Source organism: Elaeis guineensis, chromosome 2 (assembly GCF_000442705.2).
Source record: "Elaeis guineensis isolate ETL-2024a chromosome 2, EG11, whole genome shotgun sequence".
In the NCBI taxonomy this organism is placed as follows: domain Eukaryota; kingdom Viridiplantae; phylum Streptophyta; class Magnoliopsida; order Arecales; family Arecaceae; genus Elaeis; species Elaeis guineensis.
In genome coordinates this window covers 34,845,508-34,870,830 of record NC_025994.2, presented here as the reverse complement: position 1 = coordinate 34,870,830, position 25,323 = coordinate 34,845,508, and the positions used below count along the sequence as shown (strand labels likewise).

The 25,323-nt window shown below is 35.7% G+C and overlaps 1 protein-coding gene across 10 annotated transcripts in view; it reads left to right on the top strand.

Annotated features, from left to right (window-relative positions):
• LOC105035049 (protein virilizer homolog) overlaps positions 1–25,323 on the top strand; it is a 115,949-nt gene that overhangs the window by 39,340 nt on the left and 51,286 nt on the right. For all 10 annotated transcript variants that reach the window (XM_073251728.1, XM_073251729.1, XM_073251730.1 and 7 more), the window contains 7 exons: positions 20,222–20,355; positions 23,884–23,951; positions 24,028–24,244; positions 24,406–24,621; positions 24,753–24,905; positions 24,978–25,031; positions 25,108–25,313. In XM_073251728.1, coding sequence (XP_073107829.1) covers positions 20,222–20,355; positions 23,884–23,951; positions 24,028–24,244; positions 24,406–24,621; positions 24,753–24,905; positions 24,978–25,031; positions 25,108–25,313 — 1,048 coding nt within the window. The remainder of the gene's footprint in view (positions 1–20,221; positions 20,356–23,883; positions 23,952–24,027; positions 24,245–24,405; positions 24,622–24,752; positions 24,906–24,977; positions 25,032–25,107; positions 25,314–25,323) is intronic.

The following is a 25,323-nucleotide window of genomic DNA, read 5'->3' as shown; positions in this document are numbered from 1 at the left end:
TTTTCATCCATGGAAAAGATACATCATATATGTTATATGATGTCAATTGTTTACATGAGTTCACAAAGTCGACAAAGTTAACTCACTCTTCCAAACATGGGGCAGTGACCTTTGGATCAGGCTCCATCTTATAAATAACATTGGGCAGGGCAACCTAAAGTTCCACATCCATATCTATCCTAAGGAGGGTGTATTGGAACCTTGGGTTTAGTTAGTAGGCTGTTAATAGAGTTTGCAATTGATTTAGTGTAACAATTGGACTCAAAACATGATAGTTTATGACGAACAGGTATACAAGTGAAATTATATGCTAGATACTATTTCTTACCTATTTGATAATCCTATCCATGGTTGATGGTATTAATATACTCTTGGAATGCTTGGGATTTGCCTCTCTATCTCTAATTTGAGCTTTCCAATAGTCATCATGTGGTAGAGGAAGCTCATCTGGGGATATCTCTTGTTATTCAAGGTTTTAAATCCTGTGGGATGGAGCTGTCCCAATTTTTTTATGGAATAGGATGCATCACCATCCTACTCCGTCCTGATACTTGGGATAGAGGATGTCCCAAGATATCCTGATTGGGATGCTAGGACACTAGTGGGACAGTTCTGTCCCAACATATGGGATGGTACCCCGTCCTGATGTCCCACGGGACGTCCTACTGGGATTTGAATTTTTATCGCCATCCACTGCCCTTAGAATTCCATATAATGGCTTGATAGCCTATATGATCTTGTGGGTCCACTGCAAAAATTGTTGTCTTGTCACCAAACCCTCCATCTAACTTCCCTTGATGCTAACTCGGGCATGCTTGCTCCCTTGCGATGTGGTACTAATGAATATTTGACATAAGCCCGTTTTCTCCTCAAGGAGGCTATCAAGTGCAATGTAGTTCATCACGAACCATGTGACTGTTGACTTAAAACTATCATCCCATGTGTACTTCTTCATCAAAGCCAATACCTATGTGTGGTTGTAGATGAACCATGTGATGGACTGGGTTGAGTCCATGACCAACATCACTCTACGAATCTTTCTGATGTCCATCAACATATGCAGCATATGAGGGTTCAGAATATATCTGGCCGTTTGTCCATCAAGTTCTCTCTGATGGCTTTGTACTATGGGCCATTATTATTGATCCTTGCATGATATTTTGGTCTCCTACTTGATTAGTTACCACATTCATCAATCTGAGGATGTATTGAGCATCATGCACAATGGTTGGAAGCATCTGTCGATGTGTGGAAGAAAGTTTTCGTGTCATGGTGTGTTAGAAAGTTGATGATGCTCCACCTCCACTTGTTGGGGCCTGTCCAACCATTACTCATCACAATCAATCCATTTGTGTCCCACTTATTTTTGGTTGGAGGCTATCCATTTATGCAATTTCTCTTTGTTGTTGTCCAGTATATCACCATAGATATCCCTTGGCCCTTACAGATCCACACCGGATTCGACACTCTAGATGGAGGTGATGGTAGATCCGTAGGTTGTATTGTTTGCCACATTAGCCAGGATATAGTTTAAGTGGAACCATGGTGCAATGGCTCTCTGCATGTCCTTATTCTTATCCTTGAGTAGTATAATGTCTATCCTCTGTTACTCTGAGACTTTATATTGGAAGGTGTGGGAATCTAAATTGTGAATAGTGGCCTCTGGCAGAATCTCCTTGGATGCCTTATTCCCTTTCCTGCTGCCAAAGGTCCGAAACATTGATGCTAACCGTTGACAACCTCCCTAATTGAGGAGGTCCTTATGAACTTCGGAGCCCTAATGGTTCCGAAACTAGAGCTTGACTCGTACTGAGAAGGCTTTTGCCTAAAATGGAGCCCTGTGCCTGGCAATCTCATCTCGCTGTCACTAGCCATCTAGGCTCGCTTGGATGATAGCTTGAATCTGCCCCCACCATAAAGCAGACTCCTTAGTGCCCTTTGGGTATTTTGAGTGATATGATGGTAGCTGTGCTGCTTGATGTTCCACAGTTGCCCTTTCTTAGTTGCTTTTGCTTCGTTGCCCTATAACTGGCAAAGTACTTTATAAGCTGTCGAACCTCTTGCAGGCTTTTTTGGTATATGGAGATATCAGGGTAACTACATGCTAGATGTTGCTTCAATCTAGTTATCCTTCAATCTAGTGCACCTCCAATGGTGCTGGTTTGAGCATGACCCCATGATCACAACCAATGTCATGTTCTAGGTTCTCCTTTGTGTGGATCCATTTGTGCAAGTTTATGGAGCACATTTGAAATTATCTTAGAAAAATAATTAATACATTTTTTTACATGTAATATGAATTTTTTAAATTCCTACACTTTATTATATAATTTTTAAATTAATTTTAATTAATAAATTAATATTAAATTGAAAAATATGGTAAATTTATAATGTAGAACCCTAATAGGAATGTTGCATATAATTTTATCTGTGTCATTATTATTTATTTATTATTTAAAAATAATTAATTTCCACTATAATGCAAAAAATTAATATTCTACTTAAGAAAATACTTATGAATTATTCATACATAAAACTAATTTTTTTTATATTTTTTATAATTTATCTTTTTATTTTATATAAAAATTAATTTTTAAATACAAAATGTTCAGAAAATTAATTTGACCTTGGATCCATGTGGCAAGCTATCAAGGATGTTGCATGTATTTTTCTCAGCTTGTGGGCATGCACAAAACACTAAATACTTTTCAAATTTATTCAAATTTGGTCCTATGTGATGATGCGCATGATTATGCCCGAACGTAAATAAACTAGCACCAAATTTTGATAGAGAGTAGCATACATACCTTAATCATTTTACAATGTTGTCTAAAATTATTTTATTTTTTAATTTTTAATCCGAAAATATATGTTTAATTTTTTTAAAAACATAGAGTTAATAAAAATGTATGATTTTGATGGCATAGTGGAGATCATTCATTGATCTACACTGTCATGAAATAATGCCCAAATCGAAAAATTTGGCATGACCTATTTTCCCATTCTAATGCTGATTTGCGGTCTTTAAACAAACAAAGGCTTGAAACGAGGATGGGGAGAGATATTTTACCTAACTTGAGCTACGATTTTGTGTGAAACCAGTGAAATTCAGCATTTTTTAAAAAAAATGAGAGAGGGGTTGGGAATCCATGGAGGGCCTTCTTAGCACCTCCCTCTCAATTATTGAATAAGGGGGCATGGATCCTGAATCGACCCCATATTCATGTGAACTAGGCAGTTCGCACTTGCACTGCTCCGAACTGCTTGGTTCTAGTGGTTCGCTCCATTTTTTGGACGAGGGGTGGAACCATTCCAATTTGCTCTCAATATGATTCGGTATCCCCTGAATCAGGTGGTTCAAAGCGGTACAATGAACCTTGGCAGGCAATTAGATAATTGTTCCTCATCCTTTTCTTCATTTTGTGTTTTTGATTTTTTTTCCACTTATAATTTTTCTTGAGGTTTATAATGTTCTATTTCAATCTTTTGTTGTTCAAGGGCTTGATGAGCATAGTATGCATATTGTGCCATGTCATCCAAATGGGGTTGAAAGTGAGCCAAATATTATCTGTCCAAATCCCTTTGCGTATTTGAATTTATTTGGATATGGATAGAAATTTGTTTATCCGACTAATATTCGTCTCCACATCCATATCCATCAAAGAAAATAGATGTGGATATGAATATGGATAGAAAACCACCCGATCCATATCCGATTCTACTTGTAACCATATTGATCATTCATGAACATTTAAGGAAGATATATAACCATATTAATATGCTATGAACTTGATGTACCATCCACTTAGTACTATATTTGATTCTATAGTCATAAAGTTTAATTATTTGACTTATATCCATATTTGTATCCATACTTCAGTATCTCATTTGTATCCATGACCGTTTAAAATAAATATGGATATGAATTTTTTTATCTGACTAATATGCATATCCATATCCGTATTCATCAAATAAAACCAATATGGATATATTGTTATCCGATTTGTATCCAATTCGATTTCAGCTCGGCATCAGATGCTTTGCTTGCAGTCAAGGAAAGATGCACAAGGCTGTAAAGATCACAATTGACCTTCTTTAAAAACTATTCATTTCATATTTTAGCATGAGGCAATTTTAATTTCTCTCTACTAATACATAGATGTGTTTGAACCAAGGTCCACAAAATCGGTATTGGGATCCATGTCATTTGGCGGCTGGTTCGGCTTAGTATGGGGTGAATCGAGTGGTTTGGTCTGGTTCAATAGACTGAGTCAAATCATTTTTTTCAATTTTTATCTCGATACAGATCGGTATGCTTTGATGCGGTATGGTATGGGGGCGATATGTTTTGGTTCGAGGTGGTATGCCTCAGTACGGGTGGTTCAGCATGGTTTCAAAAAATTAGGGCCGAACCGACTTGGCCCTGCACCATTTTTGAATGGTACGGGGTGAACCGAGTGGTTCGGTCTAGTTCAGCAGACCATGGTTTAAACAACTATATGTTTAACTTTTAAGACATCTATGTAAATGAAGATGCATCAATCATTACAGATATTTGTGTTGATTACAAGTTGTGATTGTCCATTCAATAATATTTTGTTTTGTGAATTAATTATGAACAACAATTTTTGAACATTAATGATGGAGTTAAGCTCAAAATTCATGATACATTACAGGGGACATATGATGAAATTTGTACATTAACAACATAGTTTAAATTTTATATGCATATTCTTGGTATTATTAGAAGCTCGTGTTTCAGTTTATGAAAAAAAAGCTTATATGTTATTGTTCACTTTGATACCTTCCTTATAACTTGATGTGAAATAATGATACTTTATTGTTATGATATGTAGTTCCCAAGTGGTGCTTCGGGAAAAGTTTTGGAGACCATTTAGGGCCTGTTTAGATGGTTAGAGGAAATTATGAAAAAATAAAAAAAAATGTATGAATAGATTGATGCTACCAGAGAACCTAGAGCATATTAATGATGGTCTTTTTTAATTTGGCAAAGTGTAGAAAAATACACAGGAAGAATTTATTGCAGTTAAAATTGCTGAATATTGAAGTATTGAACTAATACTTTGCTTAATTGCAAATTGACCTCCACTCAAAGATTATGATCCCAACTTTGACCCATCAATTTTAGGGCTTGGATTAAGTTGAATTTTTTACTAATTTGTTAATTTTCATCTCAAAGAAAAATTCACTACATTAAAAAATGAAATATATATTTTCTTTTGTCATAACATATTGGTCAATATTCTCATATACACCATGTCAATAAAAACAAAATGAAAAATAAGAAGTTCCACAAAGAAATAAATTCATCTTAGCTACAAAGAAAAAAAATTATATAAAAAAACAAATTTCCGGGGAGGGGGGCGCAGCCCAACCAAGCATCTACCTGATGCCCCATCATGAGGCATGAAGTCCACATTTCTACCTAGTCCATTTTAACCAGATTGTTTTCATTGAAGTGAAAAAAAGGACCTGGTGATGGGTGACTGGTTCAACCGTTGGATTAATCGGAATCAAAGCATGACATCATGATGACAATAAATATTATCAATTATTTATAAACATCTAAAATTTTGTTTTTTATTTTTTCTATTGAAGCTTTTTGTAATCATGCATGATCATAATGGTGCATCATGTTACGGTATCACATGATATGTCTTAATTTTTATCAATTAACAAATAATGAACAAATTAAGTTAGAAATATATAATTACAAAGTTTATAAATAAATTATGGTATTCATAATGCATATTAACTTTGAAGAACTTTTATTATAAATAGCTGTACTCTTTGAAAATAAAATTAATAAAATATGAATTCACTTTTGCACATAGGAAAAATCAAGATCTTCATATAAAAATATATTATTAAAAGCATTATATTGAGTTTGATTGAATAATTTATGTTTTATGAAAAATCACATTATGAGAAGATGAAGATATTGACTCCTCGCTCTTGAAATTCTAATTCCTTTTGTTCTTCCCTCCACCTTCTTTCATGGTCTGAAAAGAAGAGAAAGCCCCTTGTCTGTTGTACAAGAAAAAGAATCCCCAACAGATAAAAAAAACTTGTAGGCCATCCTCACTCCTGGTATGCCCACCACTCCATGCTCAAGGCTAAGTCATGGAATCAGGGTTGAAGGAAGAACAACAATCGTAAGGACAGATGTCAAACTTGCTCTCTATGTGAATTTGTCTGTAGTAAAGGAAGTTCCAGGCAGGCATGTATGCAAAGGAGATTAACTAAGAGAGCTAGGGTTTGAGGATTCTATAGGAGCTTTCCCTGCAAAAGATTGGGTTTTCCTTTCACCTGCTATTTCTCAGGAACTAACTTCTTAGCCTTCCGAAATAGGAGAAAGGGCTCTCTCATATCCTGTGTTTGAGCCATTCATTATAGTAGTGCAGCCAGGAAGGCAGCTTAGCACTCTAGTCCTTTTAAGGAATTGTACTATGGGTAGGCAATCTCTTCAATCGATTCTCCTTCATCAATTAGCCATCCCATAGTGAATATTGAACTTACCTGTAACAAGTATCTCAAAATGGCTTTCTTTTATTTTAAACTTGTCAATGGAATTCCATAGGAATCAAGCTAGCAAAGAAGAATGATAAACAGTCGCTTCCCGTTTAGACTCAAGTCAGCAAAAAGAAGATAAGAAATTAATATGTAGATCCAGAATCAAGCTAGTAGGAAGGACACTTACAGGGATTCAACGCTTAATAATGAGATAGATCATATTTCCTTCCATAGTCAAAGTAAAGCAAACCAGACTTATAAGTCGATTTAGGGCTGTGAGGGGAAAATATGAAGGAGTTGCAACAGAAAGCTTTGGGGGAACTCATGGCATTAATGACCCTCTTTTTATTTTCTATGTTATGGTATTCCCTTAGCTGGGTTTCACTGATGAACTAAACTAAAAGACTGCAATTTGTGTATATGGGAGAAGAAACTAAGCAGCAAAGGACTAGTAGTAGAAAATTTTTAAGCAAAGCATGCATCACCAAATAATGTGGTGGGACCCACCTCCCTCTCCTCCTTGAAGAGCTTTCGTTTAAATGTATATTCTCTCTTTCAATGAGCAAGTAACAGCTCCTTCTAGATCAAATCTTTCTCTAAAGCTAACATATGTGGCATGCCTTAAAATTTGATATATCGTTTTTATCCATCTTGCTATTGGTGATGTATTAACCTGTTTTCTTGTTAGTTTGGTTATTAGGGTTTATCTCTATTGAAAGTAATTGGCCGTCTTGATTCAGATCAAGGGGCTTTATATAATAAGCACACAAAAGACAACTTCTTAAGTTACCCTTGTTATAATACTAGCACCAAGCAACTAACCAGGGCATGGTATATCATACCGGCTCGAATTGGTCGGTACATCCCGTACCGTATCGTACAAGCGGGGAACCGGCACCATTTAGATTGGTTTTTCGGTACATGGCCCGAACCGGACCATACCGGTTGGTTCGGTATGGTATGGGCCCGAATCGCGCGAAACCAGACAGTTCATGGGTCAGTACGGTACGGTATGGTATCGTATCGAGCAGGAATCGGTACGGATCTCGATATCGATTTCTGAAATCTTGAATCAAGGGTAAGATAGGTAAAGTAAATAAAGCAACATAAAATAACTAAAATAACTAAGTCTCAACACTCTCTCAAGCTGGAGTATATAGATCTTGCAGATCCAGCTTGAAGCAACAACTCTGCGAGGGTTGTTTGGATAGTGTGTTGGTGAATATATATGCAGTTTGATCAGTTGAGTGAACAAATGTAGTCACGAGCTTCTTGAGAACAGCATCACGAACAAAATGACAGTCCATTTCGACATGTTTAGTCCGTTTATGAAAAATTGGATTTGCGGCAATGTAGATGGCTCATTGATTGTCACAAAACATTTCCATAGGTTTAGGATGAGAGGAACTAAGTTCAAGCAAGAGATTTCTTAACCACATGAGTTCTCTAATTGTATGAGCCATACCACGATATTCGGCTTCTGAGCAGGAACGAGCAATTGTACTTTGCTTTTTTGCTTTTCCAAATAACTAGATTGCCACATAAGAAGGTGCAATAACCTGTAGTGGAACATTTATCTTCACGTGAGCCAGTCCAATCAGCATCAGTAAAGGCAGTGAGCTGATAATGACCACTTTTTTTATAAGTAAGCCCTTTTCCAGGGCAACTCTTCAGATATCTTAACATCCAATATGCAGCTTCTTAATGACAAACTTTGGGTGCATCCATAAACTGGCTCAGGACACTAATAATGAATGAGATATCAGATCGAGTCATGGTAAGATAGATCAACTTGCCAATCAGCCGTCTATAGCATGCACAGTCTCCAAACAAGTCACCCTCTTCAATTGTCAGCTTAAGACTAGAGTCTCAACATAAAGCAACATAAAATAACTAAAATAACTAAGTCTCAACACTCTCAAGCTGGAGTATATAGATCTTGCAGATCCAGCTTGAAGCAACAACTCTGCGAGGGTTGTTTGAATAGTGTGTTGGTGAATATATATGCAGTTTGATCAGTTGAGTGAACAAATGTAGTCACGAGCTTCTTGAGAACAGCATCACGAACAAAATGATAGTCCATTTCGACATGTTTAGTCCGTTTATGAAAAATTGGATTTGCGGCAATGTAGATGGCTCATTGATTGTCACAAAACATTTCCATAGGTTTAGGATGAGAGGAACTAAGTTCAAGCAAGAGATTTCTTAACCACATGAGTTCTCTAATTGTATGAGCCATACCACGATATTCGGCTTCTGAGCAGGAACGAGCAATTGTACTTTGCTTTTTTGCTTTTCCAAATAACTAGATTGCCACATAAGAAGGTGCAATAACCTGTAGTGGAACGTTTATCTTCACGTGAGCCAGTCCAATCAGCATCAGTAAAGGCAGTGAGCTGACAATGACCACTTTTTTTATAAGTAAGCCCTTTTCCAGGGCAACTCTTCAGATATCTTAACATCCAATATGCAGCTTCTTAATGACAAACTTTGGGTGCATCCATAAACTGGCTCAGGACACTAATAATGAATGAGATATCAGATCGAGTCATGGTAAGATAGATCAACTTGCCAATCAGCCGTCTATAGCATGCACAGTCTCCAAACAAGTCACCCTCTTCAATTGTCAGCTTAAGACTAGAGTCTTTTGGAGTTTCAGTAGGTTTGGAATCTAGCATTCCAGTCTCTTGTAATAAATCAAGGGTATACTTGCGTTGAGATGGATTTAGTTTATTCTTGGTGCGGACAACTTCAATACCAAGAAAGTAGTGCAGTGATCCAAGGTCTTTTATCTGAAATGCATCCTTAAGGCACTGTTTAGTTTGAATAATCATCTGCAAGTTGTTCCCTGTCACAATATTATCATCAACATTAACCACAAGGATAACTACACCATATCTCGATGACATACAAATACAGAATGATCAGAATAGCATTGGATAAAACTATATTGACCAATGGTCTTGCTGAATTTATCAAATCAGGCCCTTGGTGACTGCTTAAGACCGTAGTTAGCTCGTTGCAGTCTACAGACTTTTCTGTCCTCCTGAACCATATAACCTGGAGGTTGGTCCATATACACTTCTTCTTCCAGTTCACCATAGAGAAAAGATTTTTTTAACATCTAGTTGATGAAGGGGGCCAACCCAGATTTATAGCAAGAGAGAATTACTCTCACAGAGTTCAGTCGAGCCACAGGTGAGAAGGTTTCAAGGTAATCCATCCCATATGTCTGTGTGAACCTTTTAGCTACAAGTCTTGACTTGAGTCTCTTAACTGATCCATTAGGTAGGTTGTGATAGCCCAGCCAGCCCAAACGAAAAAAAAAAAGAAGAGAGAAACAGGGGATCGGGAAGAAGACTCCCAGTAGGAGTCTTCTTCTCCGATCAAACCTCGGAGAACGGAGTCCTAGGACCATCAGGAGTCCTAGGGCTCTCTATAAAGAGACCTCCCCCTTCCTAAGAGATCCCTCATCGGTCTTTTTCCCTCTTTTCCTCCCAAATTCCTCCGATTGAAGCCGCGGCCCTTGATCGTGCTCACCGCGACTTCTCGCGGCAGGACCACCGGAGGCCGGGTAAGGTTTCCTCCCCTTCCTTTTTTCTCTCCTTTCCTTCCCGTGTCGGTGTGCATGCTCGCCGGCGACCGGAGTCGCCGGATTTTGTTGCGGAAGAACCTCTGTTTTTGTTCTTTTTCTTTGATTTGCCGGCGTCGGTGGTCACCGCCGACCACCGGTTTGGCTCTCCTAGTGCCGCCGGATCGCCTCCCCTCCTGCCGACGGCCGCCTCACGCCGGCTGCGTCGTCGGTCGGCCAACCAATGAGGGGATTAAAGATCCCCTGTTTCGGCCCCAGAGAACCCACGGGGAAAAGAAGAAGGAAAAGAAAAGAAAAAGAAAAAGAAAAGAAGAAGGAAAAGAAAAAGAAAAGAAAAAGAAAAAGAAAAGAAGGAAAAGAAAAAGAAAAGAAGAAGGAAAAGAAAAAGAAAAGAAAAAGAAGGAAAAGAAAAAGAAAAAGAAAAGAAAAAAAAAAGGAAAAGAGAAGAAGCATAAAATATTAATAATATAATAATAATAAATAGGATTTTCTCTCCTCTCTCTTCTGTGAAGAAAAAAAGGAGAGAAGGAAAAGAAAAGAAAAATTATTAAATTAATTAATAAATAATGATATAAATAATAAAATATGAGAAAGAGAGTTTCTCTCTCTTTCCTCTCTCTTCAGCTTGAACTAGTATTTTCTCTCTCTAGAATTGGATTTTCTCTCTCTATTTTTTCTCTTTAGAATTCTCTCTCTAGATTATTTCTCCTAAGATTTCTAGAATTTTGAGAAGAATGATGATGAATTTAAATGATCTTCATGATGGGTTTTTGATCTGTGATCGTCGGACGGTATAAATTTGGCATGAATTATGTTGCATAATTGAAATTGATTTCGAATTGATGAACCCTATATGCTTATTTTCTATAAATGATTATTTACTTAAATGCCTGATGAAATCTGTTGAAAAGTGATCATTGCTTACTGGGCTGTCTAGCTCATTACCTCCTATTTTACTGTTTTTACAGATGTTGAAGAATTAAGATGATACAAGATATGAATGGAAGAGTGATCAGAAGTAGAATCTTCGTACTTTTTATTTTAGGTTGAAAGGCTTATTGAATTAGATGTAAAGCCTATGAATTGTTGTTGAATTTATTGAGATATTAAAGAAAAATTTAGATCGTTATGTTTTGGATTTAAATTATTGTCTAATTATTCTGCTGTTGTTTTAAGATATCATGATGAGATGCCTTGCATGCTTATGAGAAAAGTTTTCTATGAGTATGCGGTAGTTGCCATGACCCTCGATTCACAATCTCGGGTCGGAGGCGTGACAATTATAGTGGTATCAGAGCATAGGTGGATGAATTATGAAACATAGAATCAGATATAGAATGGGTGTAAGTGGATAGATACTAGGGACATTATGGTGTAGATCTTTAATGATTGTAGTGGGAGAAATCTTTATAATTTTTGATTTAACATTAAGATTGTGTATAAAAGGATCGTAAGAGATTATGACATATGGAGTTTGAAATATGATGGATAATCTTTAGATCATGATATGATTAGTTAGATCTTGATCGAAAGTAATCACAAAAGGATTGACATAAAATTTTATTGTGCATTATAGTTATTAATTCGATCATTGGTTATTCAAGTGAATCGTAAGTTCAAATTCGATGTGAGAATAATACTATGATATTACTTCTAGTTGAGAAGTTGACTATTATTGGAAGATAAAAATTTGATGATAAAATGTTGTTCCAGGATGGACTAAGAAAATTTTTTTATGATGCTTGATTGGAATATTTATCGAAAGTAAACTTGGTATGTGGATCATATATAAAGTGGCATATTAGGATGAATACATATTTGGAGATATTGCAAAGAAGTCTATTTCTTATTGATGAAATTGATTTTGAGATTGTAAGATATTCATCATACTGAAATCTTTAATCATTATCCTTAGATCTAAATAATGGATCTTATCATGTCTCTTGGAGACTACATGATACGTATGAAATTTCAATTTCGTATCTAAGTTGATCAAGAGATTTTCTGACACTATTGTTGAGGTTGTTAATGAAAAATTGATATCTTTAGATTAAGATAAAAGATCTGATTTATATTTATTTCAGATTAAGAGATCCATGTGAATTTACAATTTAGAAATTTTGGATTTAGGAATTGATATGGAGTTCCTTTGTTTTTGTTAATGAGGTCCCTAATTGAATCAACTATTAAATGGAGATATTGAAGATCCTGATGATAGAAATTTTTAGAAAAAAAAATAATGATTTGAAATTTTTATATACTCTGATTATGTCCAAATTTGGTGGAGCATCGAAGGATTTTTTTTTCATTGATTTGACTTATAAAAATTTTGATTTGAAAATTTATCGAATTGAATTGACATGAGAATTAAGATTTGATTCATATTGATTATAGTAAATCTATATGATGGTTTTAAATATGATATTGGACTCAAGGGTTAATCAAGATTATTGTACACCAGTAAAAGTATGAATGAGAATCGAAAGTTAATCTTTGACTTCAATTGAAATTTGAAATTTTAGATCTTTTCTATTGATAAGATAAAAAAATAATTTGATCAAACTTTTTTTTGGTGAACCTAAGAAATTTTGACTGTTAGATCAGAGTGCGCAGCGGAAGCATGGTAATCTGGATTACTTTGAATAAGTCAGGAGTGTTGACCTTTTGAGTTAAAGAAATTATGATAGATGATATGGTTTGATACGAAAAATTTATTGATATTAGAAAGAATAATATTTTAAAATTTTGAATTATTTTAGATATCCTAATGTGATTTTTAAAAGTAGTGCTTCCACCTACTATGCTACAAAAATAATTAGCATCCTAATTCTAGGATGAGTGGACCTTTGATTTTTGATTTTAGATTTAGAATATTTAGAGATCAATTTTCTCTATCCTAGAATTAAATTTTATAATTCTCTATTTATTAGAAAAAAATTTGAGATCGTTTATCGAATGATGATTTTGATCTTAGATTATTATACTCAAATATTTAGCTCCAAGATATAATAAAATTTGAAGTTTGAACTCTTTTGATCATTATTATTTCTTTGACTAAATAGAAAAGATTGAGGTTATCTATTGATATTGACGATTGTTCTATAAAAAGTAGATTGGAGTTATTTATAAAAATGAATTGATTAATTAAGAGTTGTTAATGTTTAGATAAAGAAAATTGATATACTTAGAATAGAGACATTGATTTTGATTATAAGAAAAATATAGTTTTGATTTAGATCAATTTTTGAGTTATTGATTTTTATTATGGAATGACTTAATGATAAAATTTGCTTCAAGAATTAGAATATTTAAGAGTTTGAGTAAGAAAATTTCGATGACTAGGAAATAGTGATATTGATTCAATCAACAATGGTGATATTGATCTTTATGAAATGACTTAATGATGAAGTTGTATCGAGAATTAAAATACCAAAAGTTCGAGAATGAGATTGAAATGATAAATCTTCAACCTTTGAAAGTACGAATAAGAGAATATTTTTGAATTTTGATTGATTGGGATGTCATCATATGATTCATAGAAGTATGATTTCCTATCTTATGATGGATTGAAATTAAGAGTGGTTAATATTTTGAAATAAAAATAATAAATAAATGAATGATGATGAATGAAGTTCTTATGCAAGAACAGAGACATTGACCTTCTTCTATTCACAGGAGATAGATTTGATTTTAATTTGAGTCATGAGATATTGAACATTAATTTTTACAGAAAATGAGATCATAATTTCGAAATCTTGAAATATTGAAAATCTTTGTGATGTTGATCTTGATAAATAAAAAAAAATGAATGGTTCCGTTTCAGATCGATATTGATGTACCGATTTTTTTCTTATGAAATAATTTAAGAATTAATTTTATATCAAGAATTAGAATATTAAAATATTTGTGGATGAGATTCAAGTAAGAAACTATAAAGACTCAAGCAAAAAAATTTTGAGGACGAAATTTCTTTTAGAGGGGAAGAATGTGATAGCCCCCCAGCCCAAACAAAAAAAAAAAGAAGAGAGAAACAGGGGATCGGGAAGAAGACTCCCAGTAGGAGTCTTCTTCTCCGATCAAACCTCGGAGAACGGAGTCCTAGGACCACCAAGAGTCCTAGGGCTCTCTATAAAGAGGCCTTCCCCTTCCTAAGAGATCCCTCACCGGTCTTTTTCCCTTTTTTCCTCCCAAATTCCTCCGATTGAAGCCGCAGCCCTTGATCGTACTCACCGCGATTTCTCGCCGGCGGGACCATCGGAGGCCGAGGTAAGCTTTCCTCCCCTTCCTCTCTTCTCTCCTTCCTTCCCGTGCCGGTGTGCATGCTCGCCGGCGACCGGAGTCGTCGGATTTTGTTGCGGAAGAACCTCTGTTTTTGTCCGTTTTTCTTCGATTTGCCGGTGCCGGTGGTCACCGCCAACCACCGGTATGGCTCTCCTAGTGCCGCCGGATCGCCTCCCCTCCTGCCGACGGCTGCCTCACGCCGGCTGCGCCGCCGGTCGGCCAACCAATGAGGGGATTAAAGATCCCCTGTTTCGGCCCCAGAGAACCCACGGGAAAAAGAAGAAGGAAAAGAAAAGAAAAAGAAAAAGAAAAGAAGGAAAAGAAAAAGAAAAGAAAAAGAAAAAGAAAAGAAGGAAAAGAAAAAGAAAAGAAGAAGGAAAAGAAAAAGAAAAGAAAAAGAAAAAAAAGAAAAAGAAAAGAAAAAAAAAGGGGAAAAAGAAGAAGCATAAAATATTAATAATATAATAATAATAAATAGGGTTTTCTCTCCTCTTCTGTGAAGAAAAAAGGAGAGAAAAGGAAAAGAAAAGAAAAGAAAAATTATTAAATTAATTAATAAATAATGATATAAATAATAAAATATGAGAAAGAGAGTTTCTCTCTCTTCCCTCTCTCTCTTCAGCTTGAACTAGTATTTTCTCTCTAAAATTGGATTTTCTCTCTCTACTTTCTCTCTCTAGAATTCTCTCTCTAGTATATTTTCTCTCCTAAGATTTTTAAAATTTTGAGAAGAATGATGATGAATTTAAATGATCTTCATGATGGATTTTTGATCTGTGATCGTCGGACGGTACACCGACATCCACTTTGATCAGATCATGTATTTTTAGATTTTATTTCTCATGATTTTATTGAATTGTCTACATGATAATTTCAGCATGAATTGATCCGATCGATCAGATTTGTTGAATCATATTGTCTGAAGAATTCAAGATGAGTTTTCTCTCTCTAAAATTTTCTCTCTCTAGAATTTTTTCTTTAAAATATTCTCTCTTGATTGATTCTCTCTCTAAAAAAAGGTTAGTGAATAAAGAAATTTTTTTTAATAGTCTTGATCTGATTCTAATGAAGAATCCTGATCCATGGTTGTCAGACAGCGTACTGGCACCCATCTTAATCAGACCATGAATCTTTAGATTTGATCATCCATGATTCCGATCTAGCCATGACTTGATTTGATCACGTTGATTTCACCAATCGAGATATTGGACCAATCGTAATGTTGGATTGTCACCTGATTAATTCGAATTGTACCTCATGAATTCTCTCTCCTCTGATTTTCTCTCTCTACTTGATTTTATGAAATCGATGAAGAAACCTCGGTCCTATCACTTCGAATCCGATTTGATAGTCAAACTTTGGATCGTTTAGGTCCTAATTAGATTTTGATTAGATGAAATTAGATGATCGGACCCAATCTAAACCGTTGAAATATGGTATTCGTATTTTTTGTAATTATTGAAATTGATTCTGTATAGGATTGTGGATGTTTGATCATGGGATATCGCGATATGATCTACGAATAAAATTTTTGGAAGAAAATTTATAGAATTATGTGGATTTATTGGAATGCGTTTGAGGTAAGTAATGTTTCACTTTTTCTAGATTTGTCGGCAAATTATAATGTATTTTTCTGACATGATTTGTGAAACTATGTATGAATTGGATGAATGGTATTTTATTATGAAAATATCTTATTTGAAATGTTATGATGAAGCATGATTGAACATATTGATTTCATGATGCATTATATTGATTGATTTCGATACAACATGATTATATATTTTATTATCGAAATTAGAATATGAAATATGATTTATGAAGAATTATGATATAAGAAACATTATGAATTGACAATCTGACTATGTAAAGGACCCTGCCAATGGGGACATATACGTTGGCAATTGATTGTCTTGGGGTTTATGTCGCCAGCGAGACCAGCGACATGTCGCCAGAGAGACCAGCGACAAACCGCCAGCGAGACCAGCGGTTCCAAAGGACATGGCTGCCAGATGATTCGCAGCCTACCGCAAGCAGATACGCGGTATTATGACCTTACCACAGGAAAAATGTGGTTATAGCTCATGGTTGACGAAAAGAATTGAAGAACAAAAGAAATTGAAATCTTGAAAGAAACTTGAATTTTTGAAAAAGAAATAAATTTGGCATGAATTATGTTGCATAATTGAAATTGATTTCGAATTGATGAACCCTATATGTTTATTTTCTATAAATGATTATTTACTTAAATGCCTGATGAAATCTGTTGAAAAGTGATCATTGCTTACTGGGCTGTCTAGCTCATTACTCTTATTTTACTGTTTTTACAGATGTTGAAGAATTAAGATGATATAAGATATGAATGGAAGAGTGATCAGAAGTAGAATCTTCGTACTTTTTATTTTAGGTTGAAAGGCTTATTGAATTAGATGTAAAGCCTATGAATTGTTGTTGAATTTATTGAGATATTAAAGAAGAAATTTAGATCGTTATGTTTTGGATTTAAATTATTGTCTAATTATTCCGCTGTTGTTTTAAGATATTATGATGAGATGCCTTGCATGCTTATGGAAAAAGTTTTCTATGAGTATGCGGCGGTTGTCATGACCCTCGATTCACAATCTCGGGTCGGGGGCGTGACATTGGTACTTGACCGTTTACACCCAGTGATATTTCACGGTTTTCTTTCTTTGAGGTAAAGTAATAAGGGTCCAGGTATTTCTGGACAACAAAGCCTTCGTCTCATCGTCCATCGCGGCCTTCCACCCTAGTACAACAATGGCCTCTGCAAAGATCTTGGGTATAGAAATAGAGGATAGAAGTGATACAAAGGAACTAATACTCTTGGGCAGATATGATATAGAAGTGAAATGGGATATAGGATAAGGGGAGATTCTTTGTTCACATTTTTGTAGTGCTATAGGCATGTCAAGATCAGATTGAACTAGATTTGTGGGACTGGTAGAGGGATTGGTGGAGGTAGGAGTGGGTAACTGAGGTCCAGGAGATCCACCACAATCAGTTTTCTTGCATCTAGATTAAACCTGCAAATTTTGTTGACAATGAGAGCGGACACGAATTGTTTCATTAGACCTGCCTCGACTGCTGCCTCTTCCACCTCTGCCATGTGAGGAAGTTGATTCGGCAAGTGCAGAATTTTCTCATGAAGGAAAGGGTAGAACAAAGGATAATTTTTTTTGATCCTTAGCTATTCGTTGTAATCTAGCGAAGGCTTCATTCATAGAGGGAATAGAAGATTCGGCCATGATCTGATCTCTCATAGAGTGTAATTCTAGATTCAGTCCATGCAGGAAAATAGATACATAGTTCAGATTGCTGTCGTTTTAACTCTTTCAAGTTGCTGGTCAGAGGTTGATAAAGATTTAATTCATCAGTAATGCTTTTGATGCTGCCGAAATAATCAGTTAAGGGTCTGTCTCTCTGCAAGTTGCTGAATGCTTTTTTATATAGATCAAAAATTTTGCTTTGATTTTTTTTTTGAGCAAAAGTTATTTTTAGATCTTGCTACAAGGACTTAGCAGTGTCATGGAACATAGAAGAGGCAGCAATATTCTGTTCCATGCTATTCCAAAGCCAGATAATTACTTGATCATTTTCTTTTCTCCATTTTTTCTTGATTGGATGAGTAATGTCTGGAAGATCATCATAGATATAGTTGAGTCTGTCTTTAGCACTCAGAAATTTCTCCACGGCCTTAGATCATAGTAAAAAATTTGACATCCTAGTAAGCTTAATGGTTGTAATCTGAGTATCTCATGTTGTTGGGTAGACGGCTGAATGATAGGCGAAGTAGTTTTGTCGTCGGTCATGGTACTCACAACAGAGATCAATAAATCAATAGCAAATATACCAGAAGTCAAAGAGCTCCACTTGGGGTCAGAAAAAATGGCTGTGGAATCAGGAACAAGAGAAAAAGAAAATACACCAGGAGGTACAATCTGAGCAGATGAGCAGCAACTTGATACCATAACTTGAGATGCTTGATCAAAAGCAAGCGAGTAGAGAGTTGTTGATGATTAAATAAGTCATCTTATCTAGGAAAAAAGACTCAGCATCTAGGTTGCGTTTGGTAGCTGGCAATCTATCCAGATTATCGGCAATTTAAACTGGGCCCACCAGATTATTGTGTTTGGTATGCTTTTTGAGTGGTAATTTGGATTGTCTTGGGGAGGGGTGGCTATCCAAATTTTCACTTTTGTGGTAATCTTGTAATACAATTTTTGGACGAAATTATCCTCATCAAAAAAATCAAACAAAACCCCTCTTTTTCTTCTCGTGAAGCCGCTCCTCTTCTCCCCTCAACCTCTTGCATCACAAAATCTAGCCCCTTTTTTTATAATGAATTCATTTTTTACTTGTCTCCATATTTTAACATGCAATTTAATGGATATTTTTGCTAAAATATTTTGCTAGATTTTTGAATACTTGAATAAATATTTTGCTCAATTTAATTTTTTATTAGGATGATTTTGAGTGTAATTTATAATATATGGACTTTTAATAGATTTGACTTAGGGGTATTTTGAAAATTTGATTTCACATTACGAGTAATCTAATTGTCATACCAAACATGTCAATCAAGATTTTCAGTAATTTTACTGCAACATTATCTGTGTGTACCAAATACAATAATCAATATTACTGGCAATTTAAAGGTGGCAATCTATCTTCCTGGCAATCCAGATTACCTTCCTAGATTACATGGCGATGCACCAAACGCAACCCTAGGGTTTGTGATGCTGGTTTGATAAAGACAGCAGCAAGGTAGATGGGAGAACTCTACCTCCAAATTAGAACACCTTGTGTGCTTGAAGAGGACTGCAGCAAGGAAGATAGGAGAGAAGATTAGGTGCAGCAACAGGAAATTGATCTCTTGTTCGTGTTCTTGTTCTCTTGTTTAGGTGGCAGCAGCAACGGCTTGCAATAGTAGCAACGACAGGAGAGGCTAGATAGCAGCGGCAGCAGAAGGTGGGCAGCAGCAGTAGCTAGAGAGAGGAGTTGGAGAAGTCGGGGTTTGGAAGAGAGGGAGAGAAGGGGGGGCGGCGTTAGCTAGGCTAGGGAGAGAGGGAGGTATCTAGGGTTTGGCGAACCCACTCTGATACCATGTTGAAAGTAATTGGCCGCCTTGATTCAGCTATCAGACCAAGGGGTTTTATATAATAAGCACACAAAAGACAACTTCCTAAGTTATCTTTGTTACAATACTAGCACAAAGCAACTGATCAAGGGTAAGATAGGTAAAGTAAATAAAGCAACATAAAATAACTAAAATAACTAAGTCTCAACAATCTCTATGCAAATACTAGACGTGTGAATCTTGACAAGATTGAACCGGACAAGACAACGACCTAAGACGCACAAGTCGCTAGAGATAATTCGCATTTGACTGCTGACAACGACCTAAGACACACAAGTCACTAGAGATAATTCGCATTTGACTGCTGCTTAATTTACTTAAGCTCAACTAGTGCCACATTTTAGTCGAAAGAGATTAAGTCTAAATTTTGCAATATTTCTTCACATAAAATCTAATTAGTACTTAATCTTATCATGCTAGGTTCTCAACTTGACAATTAGTTGCCAATCCATAACTTTATATAAGCTGGCTCGAATAGCTTCATGCTTTATTTGTTTTAGGATTATGTTGTTTTGGATGCAAAATTCCCTTTAGGACCGGGCATATCATTTGTTTGGCATGTGATTTCTTTTCATTTGCATGCTTTACGTTGAATAATTTTTTCTTTTCTTCCAACTTATATTTTTCTGAATTTTGGCTATTGTTTGAATCTTCAGATTACCTCGTTGATGAAGGTGCAGAATGTAACACTACGACTGATTTGCTATTGGAACGAAGTCATGAACAGAGCTTAGTTGATCTCATGATTCCTTCGCTTGTTTTACTAATTAACCTTTTGAGAATATTATATGTAAGTTTTGATCATTTATTATTTTTGGTCATATATTCTTATAGGACTTCTTGTTCCTAATTTTTCTTTTCCTATCTGCTGTATATGGCTATAAAGCATAGCCAATATGCAATGTTCTATCAATATCGGTGTTATAAATCCATTGCAAGTTCAATTGTGTGATGTTTCAAAATTTTTACATAATCATAATAATCATAATCATAATTATAATCATCAAGCATTTTCAAAATTTGAAGTTAGCAACATTAATTATAATCATAATTAATTTAATGTTTTAGCAAAAGGCTTGTTATAGGAAATCATAATGCAATATCTCATCTGAAGTCTTATCAGACAATACTATTGTGTAAACAATTGATGTTATCTATTTTCAGAACTCATGGTGGAGAAAACAATAGCCCAAGCCCTTTCAATCAAAGTTTGGTTGGCTATAGAGAACTTTAATCGAGAGGGATCTGACGAAAGGTTGATCTTTATTTTACTAATTTTCTTGTAGAAATGCAAGTTTGTTGGTTAGATTTGGGTTTAGCCCAAACTTGATGTGGTTTTCTCTAACCCTTACTTTTAATCTAGAGTTGTTGGTTGCCTATAAGCTGTAAAGTGAGACTTAACTTGAATTAGCAAGGTTATACATCTGGTCATTGCGTGCCAGAGCTGTGCTGGCCTAGCATTAACAGGACACATACCAAGCTGTACTGTGTTGATGGTGGCAGTGCCTGCACACAATGGCATCTTGGAGTGCTAAGCATCGTTATGTATCTGCTACTGTGCTAGTGACATGTATTGGTAAGGCATTGGCATGATTTGTGTCATGTTATATTGACTTGTGCTGATTGGCACTTCAATCCATGGATCTAATGATAACGGTATTCCCCTAATAATGTCTCATTACACCTAATAGAAAGTAGTTTAAAAAATTTGTGCAAATCTGGTCAAATATGCAATTTGCTCAAACTTAGCCATATTCGGCTTACTCATCAAGTGGATAAATTTGATCTGGTTCAAAAAGCAGGGAGAATCAACTTCTTTGACTATAATTAAGGCTGACCAAATAACCAAATAAACCACATACTGTTCTGTCCTGCAGCTGTACCCCTGCTTTAATGCTATTTACTATGTAGATATATTTGATATAAAATCTTAGTGTAGGAACTTGTGAAATGGGAAGAAATTTTACATAATCTGTATTTACATATGATAAAAGGAACCTTACATTCGTAATCTGCATAGAGTTAATGAAGCTAATTTGTAGTCCATGTAGAGGTATAAAATTTAGTTTGAGAAAATTTTGACATCTCTACTGATGGGCTGCTATATTGCTGTACTGTGTCTCTCCAAGTGCTGAAGATGTTGGTTCCTAAAAATCCCTGGAAGCTTCAAGGTTGATAATATTCGTAAGGCTGCAAATGGGTTGGGTTGACCTATGACCTGATCTCGACCAACCCGGCCCATCCCACTTAGACCCAATCCAACCCATTTTAAAGGACCCGTGGGGTTGGGTCAGGTTCTAAAATTGGACCACTTCCATTTTCCGATCAGGTCTCGGTTTACTAAATTTGGACTTACCAACCTGACTCGACTTGAACTCGGTATACTGTTAGGATCCAAACATATTTGAGTCTCTAAGTTGTGATTTAAGATTTGTATGAGCAATATCTTTAACATAAAAATATGTTTAAAATTATTTATATATCCTAATTTGTTTTGAGAGTAATATTGTTTATTATGTATTTTGTTTGGTTAATAGTAGTTGGCTATGTGGTAATTAAAATATAGTTGGCTATGTTTGACCTGGACTCGAATGTTTTTGGGTTTGGTCAGGTTATACATGGACTTAAACTGATCCAAATGATTCATTGGGTTAAAAATTTTGGCCTTGGACCCGACCCGACTCGATCTTCTTTTGGGTTGGGCTTGGGTCCAATACTAGAACTTGATCAAGGAACCAGGTTGTGTTGGTGTCACTCATGACCTAGTCTGACCTGACCCATTTGCATCCCTAAATATTCATTATTCTACTTAGTATTGCAATTGTCAATTTAGTTCCATGGATACCATGCAGACTCTTGTGGATGCCAATGTATGCTTCTGAAAATTCATGTTCTATGGTTGCTTAGACCTTGTTCTCTCAGTTATAAAACATGCAGCAGGAAAAATTCATAAGAATATAATTTGATCGAGTTGCTAAAATTTTACTTCATCTTAGAAACTAAATGTTAGAAGTCCGATCTTGGAATTTATGTGTATGGATGATTTTGTTAGTGTTTGCATAAGCATGCATGTTCTCCTTGTCTAATGCTCTGAATCTAAAACATGGTGGCAAATAATTACACCTTATTTATTTTTATGTTGCATCAAGGACTTGTGAACTAGGTTTTCTCTGGTGATAATTACTGGAGAGTCTAACTGCTTCTTTGGCATTCATCACGTTCTGATTTATCTGCACCAAAACTGTGAAATTGCTATGTTCTAAACTTAAAGCATTGAAGTGAAAAGTCACATATTGGTTCATAACAACCACTATCGAAGTTCACAACTTCTTTAGTCTCCTTAATGAAGAATATTGCCGTTATTGGTCCTATTCATGGACTACTATAAATTTCTCCTTCGTATAGATTTTATGACTCTTTGGGGTTGATTACTGATTGGTGCTCCTTCCTGTTCTTTGATATCTCATCCATGCATGTAGAACTTCAATCTGGGTTATTTGCGAAGATTGAGAAATTCATGCTTCTGCAGAAGGATATGTATTTTAGTATCTGAATGTCCCCAGTGTTTGAAGATGGTTAACAATTGTTCTTTAGAAGCTCTGGTTTAGCGAGTGTCTTGACCAGGCTAAGCAGTCTTGGTCTTTTAATTACACCAACTTGTCTGCAGGGTATGTGGATACTGGAATTTTTCATGCCATGACTATATCCAATATTTATCGGATGCCAATACATGTTGTATGCAGGATGGAAATAAAGCATTCTATTGAATTAATGCTTTGCAGGTTCCTTTTTAAATATATGTAAATAATGTGTCTATTTGTAGTGTACCCAAGCCATATCATATCCAATTTTTTAAAGATTTGCCATATCAATATATTTGTATTATGTTGTATCCGCGGATTTAAGTCCTTGTGGGACTGCAGGATGTCCCACCATCTCAAGTGGGAGGATGGGGCACAATCCTGAGTGCCGGGAGGGGATAGGGAACGGGACTCGACGTGACATCCATTGTCCTAGTGTGTTGGGTCATGTTCATTTTTGTGGCTATTAACTTTGGCATCTGTCAAAAAGAATCATCAAAAATTACTTGAGTTGCATTTTATGAAGGTATCGGATCTATCTTGGCAGAGTGCAATTTCAATACAAAATAATTGGACCATTGTCTTTCTGTCTCTATTGCATTGAAAATAAAATATTGTGATGTTAGTAGGAAAAATGTTTCTTTGACCTAAAAATTGATAGCTTTTTAAACAATTAAGGTTAATAAGCACTATTTGTTTTTGTATGCTTTTAAGTTAAAAAGGAACTGCATTTGTAGGAAACAAAGGAGCAGTATCGCAACAAAAAATTGCTTAATGCACTTCTACAACTGCATCGAGAAGTAAGGTACTTTGTTTTTCTTTTTCCTTTGGTTCCTTTATGGTTGATGTATTTCTTCTAATCTTGAGTGTTCAATTTGCAGCCCAAAATTAGCAGCTTGTGCAGTGGACTTGTCTTTCCCATATGCAAGCTCTGCACTTGGTTTTGGTGCCGTCTGCCAACTACTTACATCAGCACTTGCATGCTGGCCCATATTTGGTTGGACACCGGGTCTATTTCATTGTCTTCTTGAGAGTGCTCAGGCTAGTTCATCATTAGCCTTGGGTCCAAAGGATGCCTGCAGCATGCTCTGCCTACTGGTAATAATGCTAACAACTTCATGGAGCCTCTCCTGGAGCTTCTGATTTCTTTTTCCATACAGAATTTTAAGTATCTAGATAAGTCATCGTTTGGCTCTCATTATTTAGATTCTTTACTTAACTAGTGCATTCTCTAATATGTGACTTTTATGCACCAAAAGGGTGATCTATTTCCAGAGGAAGGTATATGGCTATGGAAATACGAGATTCCCCCTTTAAGTGCTCTTAGAGTTTTGAGTATTGGGTCGATTTTAGGACCTCAAGCAGAGAGAGACATCAACTGGTATTTACAGCCAGAACACCTAGCAGTGCTACTCATTCGGTTGACGCCACAACTTGACAGAATTGCACAAGTTGTCCTGCATTTTGCCTCTACTGTATGTCCTGTCTTAAGATGTTGCTTTCTCTTGCTCCTCCTTTTTCTAACTGTTGGTAGTTGATCAATTGTTGATTATGCACAAGAAATTATTTAGATGTTAATCTTTGTTGCAATTAAATTATTACTCAGGCTTTGGTGGTCATACAAGATATGCTTCGTGTTTTCATAATTCGTGTTGCCTGCCGAAGGACAGAATGTGCAGTTGTCCTTCTACGACCAATAGTTTTATGGATGGATAATCATGTTAATGAAACATCCCTGTCTGACATGGATATTTTCAAGGTGATAAATTGTCTGTTATTTTTGTTATGGTCACTTCAAATGATCTAACATTTGATTTGTTTTTTTGTTCAGATGCTTCGGTTGCTTCATTTTGTTGCTAATCTGTTGGAGCATCCTCATGCCAAGGTTACTGAATTTGCAGCTGTATCATGTTAATCTATGTGCCATTTATGTGCTTGTTTTAACTTCCTGTCTTATCCAGGTATTATTATTTAAGATGGGGGCTGTCAGAATTTTAGGAAAAGTACTAAAGAGATTTAGCAGTGTGTTTAGCTCAGATGGAAAGCTGATTCTGGAAAGCAGTTATAAAAGTGTCACATTTTTTAGCTGGTGCCTTCCTGTATTAAAGTCCTTGGCATTGATTTTTAATTCCCAGTCGTCTATAAATGAAACAAGAGTACCTGATAAGTGAGTGAAT